Here is a 16603-nt window from a genome sequence, read left to right as displayed (position 1 = left end):
AACATCTAAAATAAAGATATGTATCAAATTTGGAACTAAATCCGTTTGCGGATTGTCCGTTTATAACCATGAAAACGCAATATCTTTGATATATTGATATGTAAATTTGTGATTAAAATTGTAGTTTTTGGGTTAAATATTTATTTTAATCGATTTGATAAAAATTTCCCAAGATGCGTATTACAAGTATTTCTGTATTAACTGCATCGCAGCGATTAATTGTCAGGTAATAGGATCTTTCGTAAATTTTGTTCGCAAGAGGGATACGAGGATACATCCACATTACATCCACATTTGTTTAAGAAAATGAGAGAAATTTTCTGGGGGACTATTCCAGCTGGTTTATATGTCTTGCCTTTAGAAACCACAATTGGGCAGTGGCAGAATCTCACCTTTTGATTTATTTGTTTTGTGTTGGTTTTTGGCTCAAGAGCCAAGTTTGGCTATGCTGCGCCTAAAATACAGAGGACAAAGGTCAACGTTTTGTCAGTTTGGTTTAATTATATCAACGTCCCGTTTTAAAGCAACACTAGGGCTATTATGAGATTTACCTCTTAATTTTTAACCGTTGTCAGATGGCGAGGACGATACCTGAGCTGGGATCACCTCTCTAAACTTACACATAACACCATCAATTTGGCCCTGACAGATTTAGCGTGCACTCAGCTTCTGAACTGGAGTGTCAGGGATTTGATACTCGATTCTTATTATTCCATTGAAAGAGCCGTGGTTCACATAATACTCAGCCGGCGTCCTTGCATAGGGGTAGCGTATCTTTCCCGTGATCTAGGCGTACTGGGTTGGAGTTCCGGTTCGGGCATGGTTGTTCTTCATCTGTTCTATCTGTGAGATGTGTGAATGTACACCCTTGTAAAAAGGGGTTGTGCAAGCGAATGTGATGCGTGAGTAGCTAAGTCGTACTCTTGGCCCTAGGCGGCGCTACTAAAACAGGAGACGCTCCCCCACCGGCTTAAATCGCTGTCTTCGTAACTGCAGGCTTGTCCATGGCAAGTGCCATAAGAAATAACAACAACATAATTCTGATGCCCTTTGTATCCTTCAGGGTTGCGCAGTTTCACGTATGAATAGGTAAGATTTTGTAGGGTGGGATTTCTCATCATTGGACAACATGATGTGAAGTTCACATCTATATAGTTTTTAAATTGCTTTGAAACGGAATTATTTATCCAACGTAATAGGCTGAGTGGAAAAGAATGATAATAAAAAATAACAGAAATGTAGGAAAATTTCGGAAAAATTTAATTAAAATAAATTATCTAATACAGCTTAAGCATATTATTTCGGTTTTCATGATGTCATCAACAATACACTTTATACGAATTATTATTATGTAAATAAGTAAGTTATCAATGCTTTGTCACTGTGAGATTGATAAAAAAAAAGTGCTGTTTAGGATGGGGGTTTAATAAAAATCTATGATAATTTAAAATTTTCTCTTCATAATTATTGTAAGTGTAAATGGATTTTGAAATAATTTACGGTAATTTCATTGAAGCTTAGTGGTGGATTTGTAGTCCTAGGCAGTACAAATTATGAAGAATATTTTTAATAAAATGCTCAACTAGTCTCAAATTTCAGCACATTTTTAATATGTTAATGATTCATTTTAAATTCATTTTATTTGATTAAATTTGTGAATATGTTCTATCTATTATGATTACAAACTGCCCAAAAAACTACATATGTATATAATCCTATTGAAGCATAGGTTTTTATAAATATTCTAATAATTGAATGAATGTAATGAAACATATAGGATCCTGACCAATTATACTTGATAAAATGTTAATGTTACCATAATATTTTTATCATTCATGGAAATTGCATTTTTTACAAACTAGGTAACTAGGGAAATAAAGCGTTTTAATCATTCTGCTAGCGGTCCCCTCACAGCTTAGAGGTTCTAAATAATTGCTTAATTGGAAATAAGCTTCTATTTCAGCTTCTTCTTTCATAATTACAAACATTACTCCTGACCTGACCAAGTATCGGAATAATCTAAATGACGAAATCATTTCGAAAATTAAAACAGACCCTATAATGAAGGCACTATAGCAGCTCTTTACTATTATTCTAACCACGAAAGAAATAAGAACCAACCACCATTCCAGAGGCTTCATATCTGAGGTGCGCCTTAAGGGCGGAATTTTTCTTTTGTAACAGCATTTATCAAATATTGAAGATATCTTTTCCCCCCCTCTATGCAGAATTCTCTGATATGCAGAATTCGCCCTCCTTCATTTTTAATTTAAAATATGAAAACCATTTCGGCGCAATATCATAAAATTTAGTATTTCCTGAACGTCTAAATTTTTTTCGGTGCGAATTTAATTTACGAAACTCAAACTTTTTAATAAAACTCTTATTTTAACACATTATTTGTGTAAATCTATTTCAAGTATCTCCCTTCGTGTTCTGCCTGCTGGAGTCTATAACAAATAAACGGAACAAAAAAGAAAATATATAAGAAATATATTTTATGCAAAACATATCATAATTTGAACGTCATTTGAATTTCCTATTTCTTTTGAATGACAGAGAAGTAATAACTCAGCTTTCATTTTCCTACATTGCATGCCATTTTCAGTTGGTCAAGGCATTTCGTTCAAATCGAGCTTTCTTTGGCCTGGGGGCAACTTTCTTCATATAAGGTGCAGTGAGTTTGGAGTAACGGATGAAAATGATTTCCATCTTTTCATTTATCATGATATTATTGATCGTTTCAACGACTATTTCTAGAACTTTTGACGAGGACCGGATTATAAATAGGCATCCAGGTAACTGCCTAGATACCGGCAACTTTTGGGAGTCCCCGAATCTTGATTATTTTGATGATATTTTCAGAGTAAACTAATTTTGTGATTTGCATTTCATTTACAAGAGATAAATACCGAATTGATTCAAATATAAATTAAATATTTTTTTTTAATTAACAGACCATTATCATTAGGATTTTTTTTTATATTTTCAAAAACATTTGTAAATTAAATTTTGCAGTTGATTTCTTAGACTGATTAATCAACATCTATTAATCAAACATTTTATTAAAAATCTTTAGACTGTATTAAAAAATAGTTTGGTAATTTTTTGGCATCTTGTTTAAAATTATACTTATTTTTATAAACTCGAGATGCTGAAATGAACTCTCTTGAACTGAATGATTGCATAACCAAACTGCAACATCGGATATATTGTAAAAAAGTTTGAACAATCTCTACTGTGGATTGGATATCGCTCGTATTTTTGATTGCGGTTACAATGAAACATTTATAATTTTATAAACTTTAAAATATTATTTATTTTTGATTCAGTTTGTCTAAAGTAACTAAAATATGCCGCAACTTTTTTCAGTTTCGTAATTTTAGTCCTTTAAAGTTGAAGTATTCTTTTATTAATACCCTATAGTTTGGATTGAATCAACTGAAAGAAACAAATTTTCTTTAAGTAACAGAAATTCAGACAGATAATTAGTTTAACCACTTAGAAAAATTTCGGCCATTTTAAGTGATGTTACAAAACATCTTTGTCTTACTTTGACTGTGATGGTGCCTCGATCTGATATGTCCCATTCTGTGAGATCTAGCCTATCTCTGGTCTTCTCACTGATGTGGATCTTTAAAGCCTGAAAAGAAAGAATTACCCAGTAAGTTTTTCAATTTGTAAACATATATAGTGGTATGAAAAATTACTTGAATCAAAATCAAATTTTAGAAAGATTCAAATCAAAAATTCTAAAAATATTTATTATCATGTGAAAAAATTATGTTGTTTGCCCAAAATGCACGGCAGAAAATTGACGAATTTTCGCTTTTGAGGTATCAGTTTTCGCTTTTAGGGTTATTCGAAAAGGATAAAGAAGGTTGTTACATCTGGCGACTTATCGCCAACAAACAGTTACAACTTGACGCGAATGTCCACCATGTACCCGATTCTCCTATTCGGCCATTAAAGGGAATGTTTGCAAGAAATTGTTGCCCAGAGAAGAAAAACGGGAATGAAAGCGAAACAGCTATGAAAGGTATCGAAAGTTATATATATAATTTGTTTTTAAATTCTAGGTGGCAAAAAAAGGTTTGGAGCTCAAACAAAATGATTTTGAGATGGGGAAAGGAAAACACACACATTATTTTCTAATTATCGACGCATAGGTAATTTGATATTCACGTGATTGTTAAAACTGGTTTGTTACGAAAATAGTTCTGGCCTCGAGAAAGAAATTTTAGCACTCGATTGATTTTGAGATGGTCAAGAGTCATTGCTTTTCTAAATGTTTGTGATTGCGAAACATGAGTCATGTGAGTACGTGATGTTTTTCCGACAAATAGATACCATGTGACTTTAAAAAAATAATGTTCTCACATGATAGCTTGAAATTTGCAACAGCAGATTTTAATTTTTTTATTTTTAATTCATTTATTTAAATTTTTATTTAATTAATAAGGGTATTCTTTCGATCATTCGCTTACATACTTGTATGGTAGTTAAGTTTTTGTGATGAACGAAGAGAATCAAAACATTTAATTTAGAGTTTTTATCTTTGATAGATTAAGTCTAAAATTCGTTATTAATCTATAGTTGTAATAGTAAGATCATATATAAGGTTTCATTTATTTTGCACTTTTGAGTCATTGTGCTCACATATAGGACATATTGCTTGAAATTCTTTAATGTGCTTAATCATATCGCCAAGAATGCCAACAGTCGTCAGCCAACAGAATATAGTCGTCAAATTAAAAAAGCTAGAATTATCTCCCTAAATTTTCCTCGTACACTCTCTAATAAAGGATTTGTCCCCTTCTCTCTACCTCCCTAAAAACTGTGGTTCTTGAGTAAAGCTGCAAATGACCTGCATGGCATTGGCGAAAAATAATTATGAAATATTGATCTTTGGCTTGAATCTATTTTTTCATCAAATCTTTCTCGTAATTTTTGGCGAATTAAAGCGGTTAATACATAAGCACCTGAAAATAGAATTTGAAAATAAAAATTTCTTTTTCAGGTGCTTATGCATTAACCTCTTTTTCCGACCGCTTAAAACCAAAATCTGACACACAGCTGCAATTGTTGTCACAAGGTAATATACCACATTTCATTTACTTAAGTCATTGTACTTTTGAGTCATTAGGTACGCATACATGTGGAAAAATCACCCAACAGATGGTTAACCCTTTGACAGATTTGATCACAATTTAATAAGAATACACATTTCAGATCTAAACCTGTGCACCAAATTTTATTTAACTAACTCATTATGTTTTATGAATATCGTACTCGGACAGCATAATAAATACATTTTCTATAAATGGATTTCGTTTAAAATTTGATAAAACTCTATCAATAAAAGTATAAAGTCTATAAACCAAATTTCATCCAACGAGATCAAAGCACAAAGAGTTATTGTATTCATAGAGAGACAGACGGACAAACACATATAGTATCAAAAAATGTATTTTTCCAATTCGGAGAGATCTGAAACGTGGTCCGAATCGTCTTTCCCTTTTGTCTCCTTTTTCTCAGATTTGACAAACCTCCAGTTGTCCAAAATGTTCCAATTGAACTTAAGTCATAATAGTTTTTATTGTACAAAAAGTAATTGTTTGATTGATATATGTATATCAAATTCGCATTTCGATTTTTTCTTCTGATTCATATACCAGCAGATAAAAAAATGAAATAAAAATTCATATAAACACAAGTATCTCCGCATTACAAAAATCAAATATCCCTGTATTACAAAAATCATATAGTTGAACCTGAATAACATCGCTAAATTTCATTGTATATTTAAAGCACCGTTTTTTTCCCTCCGGAGAAAATTTTTATTACTATTTCAAGACTAGTTAATTAATGTGGCACTAAACAAACTTTTAACTAATCATTTCTCACACTTGACAAATAAAATGTTGATTTATTATTTCAAATCCACAACCTCGGGACTTTATTCCACTGAGAATCCAACTGGTGCAAGCTAATTTCGGAAAAGGGAATTTCAAAATTGTTATCAAAATACAGAGTGATTTCAAATCCATGTACAAGCTAGGAGAAGAGGTTTTGTTTCTAATTTCTGTACTAGTGGAGATATTTTAATGAAATATTCAAAATTTATTTAATGCATTTATTTTGGTACATTTATTTAAAATAATCATTTATTTTAATGAGGATGCCTGGTGGACAAGTCCTTTGGCACACCAATCAACCGCTTTATCGAGCATCGATTACTTTTTCTAAGGACATACAAAGAGTTTAGTTTATGAGATTCCAATTGAGCCAGTTGAGGATCTAGTCTCCCAAAAAGCAGCAGATGCTGCATGTTTGTGTGTGAAGTTCATAGAATCTATGGCAGTGTACGCCAGTTGCTTTACTAAAGCTATTAAGCATGTATCACCATAGGTGGAAGCAGTTTTGAACAGTTCTTGTAAGCATTGCACTCGTTAACGATGCCTTCATTAAACGTTTTGTCTTTCTCTTCATCTCTTATTTATGTCATTTAAATCTATGCATTTCTGTACAATAAATGATTGTTTTAAATAAATTTAGTACTGTTGAAAATTTCTTTAAAATATCTTAACCATTTGAGACAAATATCTAGTTTCGGTTGAACTGAGACACCCTGTACTTATGACTAAAGAAATGAATTGTGACTTGGGTGTCCTATGTGAATATTATTTGTATTTTTGTTCTTTACCTCACTTCGAAGTCTGTACTATGAATTTGCAGTCATCCTTTACAACTATGGCGACTCCCACCAGGGTCACCTCAGAAATGAGGATAAGAAACTTCCGGTATGGTGGTTGGTTCTCGCCACCCTGGTGGATAAAGAAATGATAGGAGTTGGCTACTTCTTATAGATGATGGCACGTTCTTCTCACAGGAAAGGTTGTATCTTGGCCGGTGATGGCCCTTATAGTTTGACTCACTTTTAGTTTCCGCCAGAGTTGCTGTCGTAATAATCCGGACAATCAGATTAAATCTGAAGGCCTTAATTAGGCTGGGTGATATAGTCAGTGTAGTTATAGCTATGGTGGGATGTGGAAAACAGCTGGTGTGTGTGTTTGTGGGGGACAGCGTATTCAAATGTCTTTTTCATCATCTAACCATGACTTTAAACAGTGACATTCATCCCAAAATAGATCTCTTGTAATTTCAAAACATCTTTATCTTATTTAACTAAATAAAAATAAAGAAAGGCTAATGAAAGGATTACATAATAGAGACAGTTCGGCGCCGCTAGATATTTCTAGTTTTAAATCCTTATTAGCAAAGGATGATAATCAATAACTGTAAGATGTTCTTCAAAGGCAAGCTGAAAACATGATACATTTTGAATTAAAATAATTATTATAAATGAAGCCGAAAGCTTGAGTTATTATTAAGTATTAAATAATTAGTAAGTGTCTAAAATATTAATCTACTCTGCGCCTTGAAAATTCCCTTGAATGCCGAACAGATTAAAAGTGAAAACTGGGCGAAAAAGGATTAGTAGAAACGCATTATGGCACTAAAAATAACTCGTTTTGTTAACACTGAATAGATTTTAGGCAGCGTATTCTTCTGCCTGGCCACGTGTCGAAAATTTAATGAGGCTCTTAAAAAGACTCGAGAGCCTTAAGATCACCTAATGAAGCAAAGAGACAATCAATTCTCTGGCAGAGGGCTTTCAGCAGTCAAGCTGTCTCTACGGGTTGATGATTATGTTGGGATACAAACTTTCGAAGGATGGTATTCTGGTTATAACCGGAACGGAAGCCAGTGTAGGTGGTACTTAAGATTAGAATAGCTGAAAGTTGCTTCGGAAAGTTTTCGCTAATTAAATACAATTTGCTAAATCTGCTAGCTTTTCTAAAATTTTCAGATTTGCCCTGAATAAAAGATATTTTTGATTGTTTCTCTTTTTTCTTCATTTATGTGAAATATGCTTTGAAATTTTCAAAAAATCCGACTGCTAATTTTTGACGAATATCCATTTTTCAGATCTCGTTGGCACAGGCGAAAATTTTTTCCAGATTATACCTGCTGGTATTGACGTGATATCACACACATACAAAAAAGGGAATTAGCTATGTATTAGACATTTACACTAAAAATGCATATATGCATCATAATTTTGAAGAAATTCATCAATGTACATTTCAAAATAACAATTCAACCAACGGGAATGATATCCTCGAAATTTCCTCGCATTCTTTCTCATAAAGATGTTACCCCTCCCCCTCTGTACACGCACAATACATGGAACTTGGACAAAACCGAGAACGCCATGAGTACTCATATTTTTATTTTCAGATTCTTGCACATCAGAATTGTATGTGTTTTGGATATGCCTATTTCTCTACCGATTGAAACCAAATGATAACTACATTTGCAGTTTAGTATGACACAAAACTACAACTGTAGTCATAAAATCAGATACCAATTTTCATTTGTTTAAGCCATTGAGTTTTTGAAATCGCATTTACATGCATTTGGAATCGCGGTCAGATGACGAGGACGACATCTGAGCTAGCAGCCCCTCTCCAAACCTCCACTCCAACTGGAGGACGTTTGGTGCGAACGGATTTAAAGTGCACCAGATCTGCTTACTCGGCAGTTCTTCGGGGAATCCTGTCTCGAATCTGAAACCCTCCTGTTCCGAAGCCAGGACCTTACCACCAGGCAACCACGGCCCTCAAACTCATAAGAATCTACACTTTAGATAATAACACTGTTTTTTTAATGTCATATGTTGACATATTACAATTTGTATCAAATTGGCTGTATATGATATTATTGTATTTAAATTTTGAAAACAAATTATTAGAATATTGGATTCATAAAAATATCAATATACTTTACCTATGCGAACGATAAACTTAAAAATACCCTAAGTAATTATTTGCATATCCAGTGATAGCAAAATAAAACGAAAAAAAAAAACAATTAAAAAATATAAAGTACTGTTAAGATCAGTTCAAACCAAAAAAATTTTCATTCATAATTTTCATCATTTTCATTTCATTATACCACATTCAGATGACCCATTAATACCAAATTTTTGGAGCAATCGTGGGATAACTCATTTAGCTGAACATAAAAATTATAGTATAATTAATCGTAATTATTTCATAATTTTTTTTATAAAAGCATGTTTATACTCTAATATCGATTAAAATGTTCATATTAGATGTATATTCCTTTTCAAAATTTACAGTTATTTACTTTCTCTGAAATACATATTTTCACAGACACAAAATTATTGACTATGATACTAAGCAAACACGTCTAAAAAATTGTTTATACTTAAATTTCATCCGTAACGATTTTAATTTCAATATGCACACACTTTCTAAAATATAATTAATTTTGTGAAGTTCATTTGTGAAAGTATTTGGGATTTTAAAACAATTCAACTGCACATTCAGGATTTCATCATTGAACTCAGACTTTAAGGAGAGTCCGAATAAGGACTTTTTAAAATTTTGTTTTAAATTATTTCTATTGAAAAAAAATTGTAGGTTCATTCCAGACAGTATTTCAAATTATTAGATAATTACATTCCCAAGTTTGAAAAAAAAGCCCAATTATAACAACTATAAGAACTGTTATTTCAAATAATGAAATTTAAAAAATTAGCTTTTTTTTTCAATGAATATCAATACTCAGTAGCAGTTGTAAAGAAGCAAGGTCCTGGATGTAAACCCTACAACGTTAAGCATAATTATACGTGATGGCGATTTTAATGTCTTTCCTTTCTTAAATTGACGAGGAAACAAACATGAATAACAAACATAAGAAACAAAACATAAGTAAAATAAATACATAAACAGATAATGAAATGCAATTCATTTTAAAGAGAAAAAAGTTTAAATAAATTTAAAAGAAACAAGCTAAACTAATATAAAGACATCTGTGGCAAAAGCGAAAAGACGGATGATCAACAGATCTTTTACCGACACAAATATGCGTCAAAATCAAGTAAATCCCAGACCTCTGATAGATTCCCCCTTTCGAAAACCAAAACCGATTCCTACAACGATTCGCATAAACCTAACCCCTTGGCAGCAAGAGTTTTCGTGGCGGACAGACAGTACAAACATAGTTACAATGACTTTTATTCATATTAAAATTTACAGCCCTGTTAGTAGAAAATGTGACATTGTTTGCCAACTAAGGAAGACAAAAAGTAAGTTCAATCGCTTGATTAATGTTTATTTTATTGATTGTATGTTTAAAATTTATAAAAAAAACCATATATAAAAAGTAATAACAGTTTTAAGGAAAAAGAAAAAAGGTCTCATGTGGGCTACTTCGAATGAATGGAAAGAGAATTCAACAACAAATATATTGCAACGTTGGTGTTATTACATAACTATCTTATTGAGTCACTAACCTCCCACGGTAGGAAACATATCCATGTTAATTTCCAGAAATAACTTCAATTATTTAAAGGATAATTTTCATTGAATGCTATCACAATCTTAACCATCACGCTTTTGGCGTGCCTAAATGCATCCTACCAACATGAAATACACTTATGGTACATTTATAATTTTTGTGTGCTCATTTTTTTGTGACGTTTCATCTATTGAAGGCAATTACACATATCCTCAACTTTAACTCTCTTGATAATGAACTTTTACTCTCAAGATTTTTTATTTTATTTATTATTTTTATTTATTTATTATTTTTATTTTATCTTGATGAAGATTCAAGATTTTTTATTTTATCATTAGTGAATATTTTAATAAATTTTTATAGCTTTGGTTCAATAAAAGAAGATAATTTTTTGACAAAAACAAAACTTACGCATCTAAGTTGATTTTATGTCCTTTAGATACATAAAATTTTATTACATAAATTTCACTCCTCAAGGGTAAATTAAGATGAAAATTTTTAATATAAAAATGAATTTAATTACTAGTGAGTTAATTCACCAATATAGGCAATTCAAAGTTATTGGACCTCGAAATATTTATTTTCAACAAGGCTATTGAAAGTTACAGAGGAAACGTAGAAAATCAATATCATTTCTTATTATGTAATTATCGAAATACAGTTATCTCTCTTGATATCTCTAAGAGAATAAAGCCTTTCTAACATTTTTGTTACTTACATTTTGTAATACCTGTCTAGAGGTTTCAATTGCTTTTAACAAGTAATTTCAATTGGTGACATATATCTTTGATTCAAGAAAAAAAAAACTACACATACATTTTCTCAATTCAAAATACTATAAATAATTTCATAGAAAAAATTTACATTTGGAGCTATTTGATATTGACAATAATGATTATCTATGTATTTGCAGCTGTAGTTGAAACATTTGGCTCGCGTATGTCATTGTGTTTTTTTTGCTCAGACGATATTTTTAGTATTGTGTCAAATGCTTAAATGGATGATTTGGAGAGAAATATATTTTGGGAACAAAAGCAAAAATATTTTTAGTTGGGAAATTTTACTCAAAACGGAAATGAAATCAATTTTGATTTGCCTCAAGATGTTTACAAAAATGTTCTAGTCGTAAACTAGATTTTATATTTTTTACTACTCGCTACTTTTTATAAGATAAGTAAGAAACTAAAACATGTTGAGGTGTGTGTGCTGGCATGAATATGTTCGTTCCTGTATTATTTTCGAATATCTGAGCGATTTCAATGTAAATTGATACATCTGTTTCTTATTGCTTTGAAACAAAGTAAAACTGTAAACGATTTTCTTTTATTGAAAGAACAATTTGAAGCAAATGGCAAAAATTGCAAATACTTATGGACGGATTCGCGAGCTCTCAAACCAGAAAAAAAAAACCATTGAGATCTATAACAAAAACAATAACATGATAGCATTTCACCTCATATGCATATACATTTACAAAAATATTTATATGGTAGGAGTTTCAAATAATGTTTTCTTACCTCGCTTGTACTTTCCATTCTCGATGCCGTATTGACAGTGTCTCCGAACAAGCAGTATCTAGGCATTTTCAAACCCACCACACCTGCCACGACTGGCCCTGTGTGCACACCTGCAATGGGATATTGGAAAGAAAAGCCTTTTACATAATTCTCCAATACTCTTATTATTATAAAGGAATACTCTTATTATTATAAATATCTGAATATGAACAAAAAAATTAAAAACTACATTTGAGCAATTATTATATTTTCAGTCCAATAGAAGCGATAAGATTTTATAGCTTAGCAATACGTTCAGTGTAACGAAAGAATCGCAGATAGACAGGGAAAGTATAAACAAATCAAGGCATAAAGTGTACCGAAAAAAATCTGGAGTAAAGATCTTAATGGTTAATGATAGCGATTAAATTCATTCTTCCTCAATGATGATATCAATTCTTTATTCTTGTTAAATGTTGATAATCTATATATTTAAAATAAATAGGAAACAAAGATCCATTTTCCAGAACCCCAGTCCTAATAACTGGTCAGATTTCGTCAGTTGATGGGACTGGGTTTATTTTAGGCGAAGGCTTATGACTTTCAGCAATGATATGATGATTGCATTCACTCATTATAATGACTGCCTTCCCTCATTATTCATCACTCATTATTTCATAATGATGATTGCCTTTCACTCATTACTTCATTCGTTTTCTTCATTGCACATTTTCTTTGGAAGGGGAAGCATGATAGCTTCCCAGCATTAATTACTGATCCGATTTCACCCATTTTCTATTTTAAATGAAAAATCGGGACATCTAGATACATTGTCAATAGTTCTCTTACTTCCCCCTCCCCTGATTGTGGTTTTTGAGAAATATCGCAAAATAAAATCTTGATACAGCTCAAGCTAAAAACTAAATTCACGTTTCTAATTAAATTTTCCACTTCGCGTGCGTATTTAACAAATCAGAATGTTATATATTCATTGCATAAGTACAATTTTAAATGTATTTTTAAATTCGTGATATAAGCTGAAGTTCTTCAAAGGGTGCAGTTTTTGACATCATCACAAAATGACATCAAGTTCTTTGATATTGCAAAATGAATTTTGTTAGCCTTGTAGGTCAATAACGGGTCGCCGAAAGTTGCTAGAGCAACAATTGTTGCAAACAAACTAATTTTATATTTGTTCCTTTCATATTGTGGTATAATATTTTCAAAACTATCTAATCAAGCATCAAGAAAAAAAATAACAACAACTACATAGAATATTTTTCACTGTCCAAATTCGCTGCGATTGCTAAGAATTTGTTCTTTGAAGCATGCTGAATGCACTCAAACTACGAACAAGGCTTTTACACTGAGCAGATAATCTTTCAGACAAAAGATTGAAAATATTTGTGACCCGTACAATTTAAACAGGATGCCAAATTGATACATATTCAGAAATTTTTTACTTCCTATCCGGAATCATAATAGGGAACATTTCTACAACCTTTAAAATTAATGACTGTGTAACGGATTGATATGAGTGAGGATAGAACCTGGGACCTTGTGGTTTGCAGCCCAGTAACACGGCCACGATACAAAAGCAATTGCTCGTGCAGCGTAGCTGTTAACTGGCTTATAAGCTATTCACCACAACTGCTTAGAATTCAGAAGATCGTTTTTTGTCTTACGGATATTGCGCCTTATTTTGAGAATTGAACCTTATCTTATCTTAGACATTTGCATGTAAGTAAAACTGAAAGTTTCTGGCTCTTGAAAGCTGCATTATTTAGAATCTTAATGCTTTTACTGCTTCAAAATTAAATGGGAATAGCTCTTCGTACAAACGGAAGATTTAAACTGAGAAGCAAAGCTTGTATTTCATTTGCGTTGTTGTAAAAACAGTAAAAAAAAAAAAAAAAAAAAAAAAAAAAATGAATGGTTAAAATTTTACCATCGAATTCACTCAATATATATATAATTAGGGATTGCAATACCGAACCAAAATTTCAATACCGGTATTCATTATTTTTTAAATCTTAATACCGGGATACCGGTTTTAATACCGGTATTAGAAATTTTAGAAAAAGAAAGAAAACACAGGTGTTTCTTTGTTTTATTTGCCAGTTTTGTTAGAGAGTGTAAATATCACAAAAATAATTTGTAACTTATAAATTATAACAGTATATCTATACTTATAATAAAGCTCAATGTGTGTGTGTGTGTGTGTTGGCGCTCTACAGGTCAGGTCATTTGACATACAGCTATCAAATTTGGTACATGTATACCTTAGAGGTCGGGAATGTGCACCTGGGGACCCTTTTTTTGAAATTTTAATTAGAATTTTAATTATTAGTTAAAAACTAACTTTCCCGCCAAAAAAATCTTCCATTTTCCCCACCGCCAACTTTTCCGCCAAAAAAATCTTCCATTTTCCCCACCGCCAACTTTCAGTTATTTTTTTCTCCCAACAGAATTGAGGCTAGGGTTAACATTTTTCGGCGGATTATTTCAAACGATTCTGTTTATTTTCTTAATGTTTTATGCATTTAAAATTAAACATTGTTAATTAATCCATGTTTCACATTCATTCTGAAGTACTTTTGAATTAAAATAACACAGAATAAAGGAAATTAAAAATGTATAATCTGCATAGCGTTACCCCAACTGGCGTAGAAAAATTCACGCACTTGCGTTAACGTAACTGGCGAAGAAAATTCACGCATGCGCATTGTTTTCTGACTGTTGACATGGCAACCAACGGATGATTTAAATTATTTTTAGGTTAGTTGCATGATTTTTTAAGTAAATTGTATTTATGTTAGTTATATATTTTTTGTATATGCTTATAGTTTTAAGTACATCGTTTTTTAAGTATTTTTTTAAACCTGTTTTCGACCGATTATTTTAAACGATTCATTTTATTTTTTTAGTGTTTGATGCATTTAAAATTAAACATTGTTAATGAATCGATCTGTTCATGATGAATCCGAGAAATTTTTGTTGACAAATTCTTGAGATATTACATAAATTAAGAAAGATATTCTTTAGTGCCCATAAAGTCTAAACGCTCAGTGACTCTATTATCAGTAATCATAGTATTAAAAAAATGCTTTGTTTCAGTAAAAAATATTATTATATTAAATGCAGATTAATCATTTACACTTTAATTTAAAGCATAATTTCTACAAGGGGTAACAGAAAATTAGAGAGAAACATATCAGGCTATGACTGAAGGCCCTTATAATATTATGAGTGAATTATATGACTATCAAAATTTGAAGTTTTAAAATATTTTGCCGAAGAATCTATTAAAGTTGGAATTGCGTAAAATATTTAATGGTATGACCGGAGTTTAACCTCCCGCTTGGAGCAATTTTTAAAAATCGCCAACAACGACCTTGCGAAATGTTCAAAAGCAAAGGAGCAGATGTTCAATTATAGTGCATAATAAAGATTGCCAGCTTTGGAGCGTTATCGCAACTTGGCGAAGAAGGGGGTTAAACTCCGGTTCAACCTATTTAATTATTAAAATTTAAACGAACATTAAGATTGGCGAACCGGCTGGTCGCCAAAGGCGGCTAGTAATCACAAAAAAGTAAAGAAACATCTTATTTATTTAAATGGCAAAAAAAGTGTAAATATCACTATTCAGTCTGTGGTACTATTACAAATTTTTGAAATGTGATCTTAAAAAACATAATGTATTAATTGTACTGTCATTAAGCCTGAAAAGTAATTTTGTGTAAAAATTGCCAGCTGTCGAAAACGCTCTTTCGGCATCTACGGTAGTTGGTGGTACTTTTAGCAATGCGCGATATACTTTTTCTAAGTATTTACCTCTAAATCCCTCATCTTCAAATAAATCGATTTCCCGTCGGATGGTTTTGGGTGTAACTGATTTCTGTATTGTATTTTTGGTTCGTTGAAATTTTATTTATCGCTAATTCTACTTTTTGTTCAAGAGACAATTCCTTTTCATTATCGACAGTAGTGACATCATAATCTTCGATAATTGAACCGAATTCTTCCGAATGTGGATAGGTTTGTGGGTAAACAATTTTAAGAAAATTTACTCAAAACTTAATCAGATTTGAATTGGTTATTTTCTTTTCTTCTTTTTCATTTTCATTTTTAAAATAATTATAATTATGTAAATACCATAAGACATTTTTTTTATTTCGGAATGCCTTTCTTCTGTGCGATTTTTCAATATAATATATAATTCTTCAGATAGTGATGTGTGCTGTTCTTTCAGTGACTGCAACATGAAATTTATTGTTGCATTAGCTGTTAATAAATTAGAATCTCTCAGACATAATGACTCAATAGCCAGTTTTATTGGAAGTAGAGCTGATATAGTTCTGGATATTAAGTGGAATTCACTATCTGAAAAAATAATTTACACGTTTAAGTCGATTATTTCTTTTTGGATTGAATTTCTCATTTTCAAAAATCGTTCCATCATTAGGAGTAAACTGTTCCAACGTGTTTTAGAATCTAATATTAACATATATTCTGTTTTATTTTCAGTTAGTTTAAATAACAATTTTTCGATCTTTATAAATTATAGGAAGCAATTCTTGATAGGTTAATATTTCATCCTCATTAGCAATATCTTCTTCAACAATTACATTGTCATTATCTTCATTGTCAATATCACTCTCACTCTTACTCTTTTCAAAGTTGGAATCCGAAATTTCTATATCCACAGTATTTGG

At 31.4% G+C, this 16603-nt stretch overlaps 1 protein-coding gene across 2 annotated transcripts in view; it reads right to left on the bottom strand.

Annotated features, from left to right (window-relative positions):
- The window catches only part of LOC129981733 (soluble guanylate cyclase 88E-like), a 283599-nt gene that overhangs the window by 13729 nt on the left and 253267 nt on the right, over positions 1-16603 (bottom strand). For both annotated transcript variants that reach the window (XM_056092694.1, XM_056092695.1), the window contains exons 10-11: positions 11910-12019; positions 3554-3643 (exon numbers count right to left, since the gene is read on the bottom strand). In XM_056092694.1, the coding sequence (XP_055948669.1) occupies positions 3554-3643; positions 11910-12019 (200 nt within the window). The remainder of the gene's footprint in view (positions 1-3553; positions 3644-11909; positions 12020-16603) is intronic.

The sequence above is a fragment of the Argiope bruennichi genome, chromosome 8 (assembly GCF_947563725.1).
Source record: "Argiope bruennichi chromosome 8, qqArgBrue1.1, whole genome shotgun sequence".
Classification (NCBI taxonomy): Eukaryota; Metazoa; Arthropoda; class Arachnida; order Araneae; family Araneidae; genus Argiope; species Argiope bruennichi.
Note: the sequence above shows the minus strand (reverse complement) of the source record. Positions and strands in the feature narration are given on the sequence as shown.